A 10845-nucleotide genomic window follows, 5' to 3' on the forward strand; every position below is an offset into this window, starting at 1 on the left:
CCTAGTATTTTTGGAAAGCGTAAACAGACGCTTCACATCTACCCGTTCAACTCCACTCATTATTTTATAGACCTCTATCATATCTCCCCTCAGCCGCCTTTTCTCCAAGCTGAAGAGCCCTAGCCGCTTTAGCCTTTCCTCATAGGGAAGTTGTCCCATCCCCTTTATCAGTTTCTGGTTAGTAGGTCTATGACAGACCTCATAGACCTACCAACCAGAAACACAACAAGATCAACACGAACATACCTAAATCTCCACCATCCAAGCTGCAAAGGACTCAAATACAAATCAACCTATGCATCCAGCTTCTCTTATATAAGCACGCAACTATGGAACGCGCTACCAATCGCCATGAAAATAACATACGACCACCTAAACTTCCGGAAACTCCTCCTCCTCCTCCTACTACTATAAATCATTTCTATAGCGCTACCAGTTGTACGCAGTGCTTCACAATTGAACATGAAGAAAAGACAGTCCCTGCTCAAAAGAGCTTAAAATCTAAATCAGGACAGACAGACAGGACCAATAAGGATAAGGGTAAGACAGACAGAAGGACACATAGGGAAAGGGACTGTGGAGGAGTGGCCTAGTGGTTAGGGTGGTGGACTTTGGTCCTGAGGAACTGAGTTTGATTCCCACTTCAGGCACAGGCAGCTCCTTGTGACTCTGGGCAAGTCACTTAACCCTCCATTGCCCCATGTAAGCCGCATTGAGCCTGCCATGAGTGGGAAAGCGCAGGGTACAAATGTAACAAAAATAAAATAGATACTATTGCAGATTCTACATGGAATGTTGCTACTATTGGAGATTCTACATGGAATGTTGCTATTCCACTAGCAACATTCCATGTAGAAGGCTGCGCAGGCTTCTGTTTCTGTGAGTCTGACGTCCTGCACGTACGTGCAGGACGTCAGACTCACAGAAGCAGAAGCCTGCACAGCCACATTGGTGATCTGCAAGGGCCGATGTTGCTAGTGGAATATCAACATTCCATGTAGAATCTCAAATAGTAGCAACAGTGGAGGAGTGGCCTAGTGGTTAGGGTGGTGGACTTTGGTCCTGAGGAACTGAGTTCGATTCCCACTTCAGGCACAGGCAGCTCCTTGTGACTCTGGGCAACTCACTTAACCCTCCATTGCCCCATGTAAGCCGCATTGAGCCTGCCATGAGTGGGAAAGCGCGGGGTACAAATGTAACAAAAAAAAAGATAAAGGTTACGAGCAAGTGACAAGTTAGGAGTCAAAAGCAGCATCAAACAGGTAGGCCTTTAGCCCGGATTTGAAGGCGGCCAGGGATGGAGCTAGTCGTAATGGCTCAGGAAGCCCATTCCAGGCATAAGGTGCGGCGAGACAAAAGGAACGGAGTCTGGAGTTAGCGATGGAGGAGAAGGGTGCAATTAGGAGAGATTTGCCTAGTGAAAGGAGTTCCTGGGAGGGAGTGTAGGGAGAGATGAGGGTGGAGAGGTAGTAAGGGGCTGTTCGAAAAGGCATACCCTAATGATCCAACCTAAATGCCTTTACCCCGCAACATAACAATACAAAAGCTTGTACTGGACATAACCTAACTTTTCCTCCTTATGATCCCCAATGTGTTTATCACACTTGATCATTACTTTACCATAACCCCACTTTGTATTTGTTCATACTGGTATTGGCAATCGCCTCTACTGTACTATATAAGCCACATTGAGCCTGCAAATAGGTGGGAAAATGTGGGATACAAATGTAACAAATAAAAAATAAAAATAAACAAGCAATTCTGTTCCACTGCATTTAGGATTTTATAGACCTCTATCATATCCCCCCTCAGCTGTCTCTTCTCTAAGCTGGAAAACCCTAGCTCTTTTTTTGCCTCTCTCATAGGGAACTTGTCCCATCCCCTTCATCATTTTGGTTATTTTCTAATTCTACTGTATCTTTTTGAGCTATGGTGACCAGAATTGCACACAATACTCAAGATGCGTTCATACCATAGAGTAATATGGAGATAATTAAGATATTATTAGTTCTATTCTCTATAATGTCAAAGAGAGTAGGGCTCGTCATATGCAATCCAACACCAAAATAAGCAAAGCAGCTGGTGAAGACCGGCTCCAAATGGCACTTTCAAGTCACCTCTCCCATATCTTCTACATGGCACTCAAAGATGACCTCAACGTTGCACCCCTTCAGCTCTCCCATGGAAGTCATTTTCAAACTGACTGGAAGAAGATGCCAAACTGAACCCAAATTACCCCTCCCAGGAGTGAAAGAGTGTGGTCAATAAGGGGGGTGCTCAAGTACCCACTGTACTCACAGCTGATGAAGGCACAATCCAAGCTTCCTCCACTAACATCTCAATCCACTCAGCCCCTTCATCCCCTACACACAAAACCTCCCAAACATGTACAACCCTTCCTGACCCCCTACATGCACACATTCTTTACAGGGGATACATCTATGTTATTGGTTCAATCACACGTGCATAGTATCTAGTTTTTACTAGAATATAATGGCGAAGCTCCTTTTTATATGATAAATTTAGTTAAGCTACTTCTAAATATAGTACTTGGATTCAGTTTCTGTTATGTTTTCCAGACACAAGTAAGTTAAAATCAGTCAAACATTTCTTTTCTTCATTACACTATCAAATGGGTTCAGTCTGGAATTCCCCATCTCTATTTTTGAGATACTGTTGACGTTATTTGAATTTCAGAAAAACTTCAAGACTTTACTTCTTCATAGAGCTGGTCTTATGTCTTTGGAATCTGGAGAATTGACTTGTAAGTGATGTCTGTATCACTCAGACTACTGACTTAGCATTGTAATTCCCAGATATTTTGGTCTGATTTTCTTTTAAATGTGATCTGCCTAGAACTAAGTAGGTAGTGGTGGAATAGTGGTTAGGGTGGTGGACTCTGGTCCTGGGGAACTCTCCTTTAGATGGTAAGCTCTTTGAGCAGGGACTGTCCTTCTATGTTAAATTGTACAGCGCTGCGTAACCCTAGTAGCGCTTTAGAAATGTTAAACAGTAGTAGTAGTAGTAGTAGTAGTACTTCAGGCACAGGCAGCTCCTTGTGACTCTGGGTAAGTCACTTAACCCTCCATTGCCCCATGTAAGCCGCATTGAGCCTGCCATGAGTGGGAAAGCGCAGGGTACAAATGTAACAAAAATAAAATAGATACTCTTGGAGATTCTACATGGAATGTTGCTACTATTGGAGATTCTACATGGAATGTTGCTATTCCGCTAGCAACATTCCATGTAGAAGGCTGCGCAGGCTTCTGTTTCTGTGAGTCTGACGTCCTGCACGTCAGACTCACAGAAGCAGAAGCCTGCGCGGCCACATTGGTGATCTGCAAGGGCCGACTTCTACATGGAATGTTGCTAGTGGGACTCTGGGCAAGTCACTTAACCCTCCATTGCCCCATGTAAGCCGCATTGAGCCTGCCATGAGTGGGAAAGCGCAGGGTACAAATGTAACAAAAATAAAATAGATACTATTGGCGATTCTACATGGAATGTTGCTAGTGGAATAGAATCTCAAATAGTAGCAACCGTGGAGGAGTGGCCTAGTGGTTAGGGTGGTGGACTTTGGTCATGGGGAACTGAGGAACTGAGTTTGATTCCCACTTCAGGCACAGGCAGCTCCTTGTGACTCTGGGCAACTCACTTAACCCTCCATTGCCCCATGTAAGCCGCATTGAGCCTGCCATGAGTGGGAAAGCGCAAAATGTAACAAAAATAAAATAGATACTCTTGGAGATTCTACATGGAATGTTGCTACTCTTGGAGATTCTACATGGAATGTTGCTATTCCGCTAGCAACATTCCATGTAGAAGGCTGCGCAGGCTTCTGTTTCTGTGAGTCTGACGTCCTGCACGTCAGACTCAAAGAAGCAGAAGCCTGCGCGGCCACATTGGTGATCTGCAAGGGCCGACTTCTACATGGAATGTTGCTAGTGGAATAGAATCTCAAATAGTAGCAACAGTGGAGGAGTGGCCTAGTGGTTAGGGTGGTGGACTTTGGTCATGGGGAACTGAGGAACTGAGTTTGATTCCCACTTCAGGCACAGGCAGCTCCTTGTGACTCTGGGCAACTCACTTAACCCTCCATTGCCCCATGTAAGCCGCATTGAGCCTGCCACGAGTGGGAAAGCGCAGGGTACAAATGTAACAAAAAAATAAAATAACATACTATAACATCTCCCAACCCCCCCTATCCACACACAAACATGTACAACCCTTACCTGACTGTAAGCCTACATGCACACACCCAATCCAAATCATAGTTACCTGATGCTAAGGTCCACCTTGGGGGTTAGCAACCAAAAAAAAAGATCTAGGTGTCGTCATTGATAATATGCTGAAATCTTCTGCTAGTGTGAGGCAGAGGTGGGCAAAAAAAAAGCAAACAGGATGCTAGGAATTATTAGGAAAGGGATATTAAACAAGACCAAGAATAATATAATGCCTCTGTATCGCTCCATGGTGCGAACTCACCTTGAGCACTGCATACAGTTCTGGTCACCTTATCTCAAAAAAGTTACAGCAGAATTAGAAAAGGTTCAAAGAAGAGCAAGGAAAATGATAAAGGGAACGGAACTCCTCTCATATGAGCAAAGGCTAAAGAGATCAGGGATCTTCAGCTTGGAAAAGAGACAGCTGTATCTGAGCTGTTTCTAAGTGACTGACTGTGTGTCTCCTTCTGATCTGTATCTAAGAGAGTAGTGACTAACTGACTGTGTCTGTCTGTCTGTCTGTCTGTCTCTCTCTCTCTGACCTGTATCTAAGTGACTGTGTGTGTCAGTATGTGAGGATTAGTGTCCCACTGGTTTGTCCTTTATAATGGTGCAGTCTCTCTCCCTCTCCCTCTCTCCCCCTCTCTCTCTCTCTCTCCCTCCCTCCCTCCCTCTCTCTCAGCTGCTGAACTTCTGCTTTCACTTTCTAAAGGGCTGGAAAGGGGAAGAAGTGAAGTGAAGTCTTACCTGCAACAGCCAGGACTTGAATTCGGATTCGTCTGCAGGGGAGAAAGAAGGAGCAGAATCAAGGGAAAGAGAGACGGAATCCCCCCCCCCCCCCCCTGTACTTAAAGTGGGGTATCAGTGATTGTTGCCCTTCCGGAGTTAAAGCGAGGGGAGGGCTGCGATTGCCCTTCCCGGGGGTATTGGCAGGAGGACAGGGCTGCAATTGCCCTTTTCGAGAGGGGACTCGGGGAGGGGTGAAATTGTACTTCCTGGGGGTCCCTTTAGTGAACGAAATTGCCTTTACCTTGGGCTGTGGGCTCCAGGGCGCTGCAAGTCCCGGGAAGGAGCCCCAGGAGCCCGGCCAGGGGCAGGTAGAAGCCCAGGAACATGGAACCGACACAGGCGAAGAGCAGACGGGAAACCGGACCGGCTCAGAGATCCTGGCTCTCTGCCCCACCCCCTCCCCCGGCTCCGCCCCTTTCCCGACCCAGCCCAGCCCAAGGCACAATTACAACTAGGAAAGTACCTACCCGTGGTTATCCTCCTCCCCCTCCATCCCACTCCTCCCCCCGGCCCTTCCCTTCCTCCCATTTCCACTCTGGGCTCTGGACCTGGCAATTATTGATTTTTTACCATGGCTTCATCTTACTCCTCCCCCCCCCCCCCACACCACCACCCGTGCAAAGCCACAATCATCCTTTCCCTGTCCCCCATCCTTCATATCTGTACAAGTAGCAGAGAAAAGTGCAAAGTCTACTTGCAGCAGCCAGCAGGAGGTTGTGAATGGGTCTGGGGGCTGCACTGGAATCCCTGGTTCTCAGGCCACTCAACTAACCATTAGGCTACTCCACTCTTAATGCTAAACCCACTCGCAACAAATCAAATGAGAAACTGAACCCAGAGAGATCTTGGGGTCTTTTCCTGTACAGGCACCTTGTTGTTAATTGCCCCCTGGGTCATGGAAGGAGCTCCTGTCCACCACGGTTCTGGCCCCTGTTTGCAAAACAGGATACTGGGCTAGATGGATCATTGGCCAGTATGGCTACTCTTATGTTCTGGGTGTGGTGATCTTTGAACAAACTTCCAGCTTTCAGCCCTATATTTCTTCTTCTTTTCTTTTTGTAAAGATTTTTAATTGATGTTATAAGCACAGTTACAAAGCACCATAAGAACATTAAGAGTAGCCACACTGGGTCAGAACAATGGTCCATCTAGCCCTGTATCCTTCTTCCTACAGTGTCTAATCCAGGTCACAAGTACCTGGCAGAAGACCAAATAGTGGCAACATTTCATGCTTCCCCCATGTCCATCTCCAGCAACTTGTCCAAATCTTTTTTAAACCCAGTTATGCTAACTGCTGTTAACCACACCCTCTCAACAGCAAGTTCCAGAGCTTAACTATTGTTTTAAAAGTATTTCCATGTAATTTCATTGACTATCCCCTGGTCTTTGTACTTTTTGAAAGAGAGAAAAATAAATTCACTTCTACTCGTTCTACACCACTTAGGATTTTGTAGACCTCAATCATATCTCCCCTCATCCATCTCTTTTTCAAACCTCTTTAGCCTTTCCTCATACGTGAGGAGCTCCATCCCCTTTTATCATTTTGGTCACTCTTCTTTGAACCTTTTATAATTCCAGAATACATTTTTTGAGATACAGAGACCGGAATTGAATGCAGTACTCAAGGTGAAGTCGCATCATGGAGGATAGAGAGGCAGTATGAGATTCTTGGTCTTAGTTTGCATCCCTTTACTAATAATTCCCAGCATCCTGTTTGCTGGCCACATACTGGCCAGAAGAGTTCAGCGTATTGTCTACAGTGGCACCTAGATCTTTTTCTTGAGTGCTAACTCCGGAGGTGGACCCTAACATCAGTTAACTATGATTCGGATCATTCTTCCTATTGTGCATCACTTTGCATTTCTCTGCATTAACAGCCCTGTTTACTAAGGTGAAAAAAGTTAGCATGCACTATTTCTAGAGATAGCCATATGGGTTTCTCTGGCATTAGCGTGCACTAATTTTTACCGCGCACTAAAAATATTAGCGCACCTATAGCATGCCTTAGAAAACAGGGTCCTAAATTTCATCTGCCATTTTGATGCCCAGATCTCCAGTTTCCTGAGGTCTTCCTGCAATTTTTCACAATCTGCGTGTGTTTTGACAACTTTGAATAGTTTTGTGTCTTCTACAGATTTAATCACCTCACTCGTCATTCCATTTTCCAGATCATTTATAAATATGTTAAATAGCACTGGTCATGGGATAGGAGGTAGTGTTCTATTGTGGATGAAAAACTGGTTAAAAGATAGAAAACAGAGAGTAGGGTTAAATGGTCAGTATTCTCAATGGAGAAGGGTAGTTCGGGATAAATGACCATTTTTATCAATGGAGGAGGACATGGGTGGCTGGAGGGGGGGCAGGGGAGAGAGGAGGGTCGCTGGACATGGGTGGAAGGAGGGGGGGCAGGGGGGGAGAGGAGGTTCGCTGGACATGGGTGGCTGCAGGGGAGCCGAGGAAAACCTTGCTAGCGCCCATTTCATTTGTGTCAGAAACAGGCCTTTTTTACAAGTAATACCTAACATTCTATTTGCTTTCTTAGCCGCAGCAGCACATTGAGCAGAAGGTTTCAACGTATCATCAACGACAACACCTAGATCCCTTTCTTGGTCTGTGATTCCTAACGTGGAACCTTGCATGACGTATCTATAATTCGGGTTCCTCTTTTCCACATGCATCACTTTGCACTTGCTCACATTAAACGTCACCTGCCATTTAGACACCCAGTCTCCCAGTCTCTTATGGTCCGCTTGTAATTTTTCACAATCCTCCCACGATTTAATGACTTTGAATAACTTTGTGTCATCAGCAAATTTAATTACTTCACTAGTTACTCCCATCTATAGGTCATTTATAAATAAGTTAAAAAGCAGCAGTCCCATCATAGACCCCTGGGGAACCCCACTAACTACCCTTCTCCATTGAGAATACTGACCATTTAACCCTACTCTCTGTTTTCTATCTTTTAACCAGCTTTTAATCAACAATAGAACACTACCTCCTATCCCATGACTCTCCAGTTTTCTCTGGAGTCTTTCATGAGGTACTTTGTCAAATACTTTCTGAAAATCCAGATACACAATACCAGCTCCCCTTTATCTACATGTTTGTTCACCCCTTCAAAGAAATGTAGTAGATTGGTGAGGCAAGATTTCCCTTCACTAAATCCATGTTGACTTTGTCTCATTAATCCATGCTTTTGAATATTCTCTGTAATTTTGTTCTTAATAATAGTCTCTACCATTTTGCCCAGCACTGACGTCAGACTCATCGGTCTATAATTTCCTGGATCTCCTCTGGAACCTTTTTTAAAAATCGGCATTACATTGGCACCCTCCAATCTTCCAGTACCACGCTCGATTTTAAGGATAAATGACATATTTCTAACAAGAGCTCCGCAAGCTCATTTTTCAGTTCTATCAGTACTCTGGGATGAATACCATCCGGTCCAGGAGGTTTGCTACTCTTCAATTTGTAGAACTGCCTCATTACATCCTCCAGGTTTATAGAGAATTCATTCAGTTTCACCGACTCGTCAGCTTCGAATACCATTTCACTGATCACTCTTTAACTTAGAGGACTGCGAAGCCTTTTTCCAGGATATAACAGTGCCAACCCTTACAGCTGATCAGAGAGACATCTTAAACTCACCTATATCAGGACAAGAAATTAGATCTGGCATTAAATCTTTGAAACTAGCAAAGGCACCTGGACATGATGGTTTCAGCCCAGAATATTATCGCATCCTATCAGATTTAATCATGTTACCTCTGGGAGCCATGAATAATGGGTTGGTGCAGGAGGGAGTGGGTCTCTATCACAATTTGGCACACATTGCATTATTACCGAAACTGGGTAAGGACACAGCTCAAGTGAGTTCATACCGACCTATCTCACTCTTGAATCAGGATGTCAAGCTCCTGGCAGCTACACTTGCCCGCCAATTAAATAAAGTGATACCTGCCCTCGTACATGGGGACCAGGTGGGTTTTGTACCCAGCTGCTCTGCCTCAATTAATCTTATCAGGGCTATGTCGGCCCTTCATGAACACTGAGGACAGGGAGGCCTGGGAGCTATAGTGGGGCTGGATATGGAGAAAGCTTTCGATAGTATATCATGGCAATACCTTTTTTAGGCTTTGAAGAGCTTTGCCTTAAGTGGGACATTTGTGGGTCTCTGCTCTTTATACCTCACCTAAAGCACAGTTGGAGATTAATGGTAATCTCACAACAGTGGCGTAGGAAGGGGGGGGCGGTCTGCCCCGGGTGCACGCCGCTGGAGGGGTGTCAGCTCCGCTGGTTCCATGCTCCCTCTGCCCCGGAACAGGTTACTTCCTGTTCCTGGGCAGAGAGAGCAAGTAACCAGCGGAGCCGACGCAGCTCCCAGCGACATGCACTCGGGGCGGATCAGCTTTCTCGCCCGCCCCTCGCTTCCTAATTCAAGTAAGAATGCGCTCCGTAGGGGGGAGGGTGCGCGCTGAGGGGGGTGCCGTGCTGCATCCGGGGGGGGGGGGTGCGCAGCGGCGACCCACCCCGGGTGTCAGCCGCCCTCGCTACGGCACTGTCTCACAACACCTTTTCCTTGCAAAGAGGAACACATCAGGGATGTCCCCTGTCCCTACTTCTGTTCTTGGTAGCTATTGAACCTTTAGCTATCAAAATTAGGGGTAGGGACCGAATACGGGGTGTGGTTGTGGGGAACAGGGAAGCGTTTATCAACCTCTTTGCAGATGATATTTTGCTTTATCTTTCCCATGTTCCCAAGTACCTGCCAGAGGCACTCAGCATAGTGCAGTCCTTTGGGGACCTGTCAGGCCTACGGGTGAATTGTGCTAAATCAGAGGTTTTGCCTCTGTCAGGAGGCGCTGTGGCTCCACAGCTCTCGGCCTTATCTATCCCACCTTCAAGGGGTCCCAAGTGCTATTTGGGGATTTTTCTCAGTACTAATGTTTTTTATAAATGGAACGTACTAGAGCCAATAGAGAAAATATAGCGCCTTTGTGAGACATGAAAAGATCTGCCCCTTTCACTATTGGGGAGGGTGGCCTTGGTGAAGATGATTCTACTCCCCAAGCTTCAATACCCCTTACAGGCAGTACCAACCTGGATTCTAAGGCGAGATGAACGTCTCTTTCGTTATCTAATATGCTATTTCATATTGCGACCGGGGGGGGGGGGGGGGGGATAGAGCATCAAAGGCTAACTCCCAGTAAAGAATTAGGGGGCCTGAATCTCCCAGATCTCAGATTATATAACATAGCAGCCCTTATGTGGTTTATTTATGAGGGGATTACGGGGGTGTATCATTTCTCACCGCCAGGGTGGATGGAGGAGTGGCGACACCCATTCTCTGTTATAAATCTTCTGCATATGTCACCTAACAGCCTCAGGTGGCATCCAAATTGGGGTTTCTTAGACCTGTACGTCGGGCCTGGGGATGGTGGAGAGGGTGACCTAGAGGGGCATAATCGAACGCGAACACCCATGTGTAAAAACGTCCATCTCCGGAGACGGCTCCGCGAAGAGATGGAGCGAACTGTAAAATCGAAACGAGATGGCCGTCCATCTTTGGTTTCGATTATACGGTTCGGCCCGCTGAAATCCCATCATTTGTGTCGACTCTAGAGATAGACGACACAAATGGTGAGATCGCTGGACCTAGAGATGGCCGTCTGCGGTTTTCAGCGATAATCGAAACTGCTGCCGGCCATCTCAAAAACGGACCTAATCCAAGCCATTTGGTCGTGGGAGGGGCCAGCATTCGTAGTGGACTGGTCCCCCTGAGATGCCTTTATGCCAGCCTCAAATATCATACCTAGCTCCATGACAGCAG

At 46.2% G+C, this 10845-nt stretch overlaps 1 protein-coding gene across 1 annotated transcript in view; it reads right to left on the reverse strand.

Annotated features, from left to right (window-relative positions):
• Window positions 1-5406, reverse strand: part of CTSH (cathepsin H) — a 40093-nt gene extending 34687 nt beyond the window's left edge. The window contains exons 1-2 of the mRNA XM_030189834.1: window positions 5254-5406; window positions 4971-5002 (exon numbers count right to left, since the gene is read on the reverse strand). Coding sequence (XP_030045694.1) covers window positions 4971-5002; window positions 5254-5338 — 117 coding nt within the window. The 5' untranslated portion in view covers window positions 5339-5406. The remainder of the gene's footprint in view (window positions 1-4970; window positions 5003-5253) is intronic.
• Window positions 5407-10845: the final 5439 nt, after the last annotated feature.

Source organism: Microcaecilia unicolor, chromosome 1 (genome assembly GCF_901765095.1).
Source record: "Microcaecilia unicolor chromosome 1, aMicUni1.1, whole genome shotgun sequence".
Lineage (NCBI taxonomy): Eukaryota > Metazoa > Chordata > Amphibia > Gymnophiona > Siphonopidae > Microcaecilia > Microcaecilia unicolor.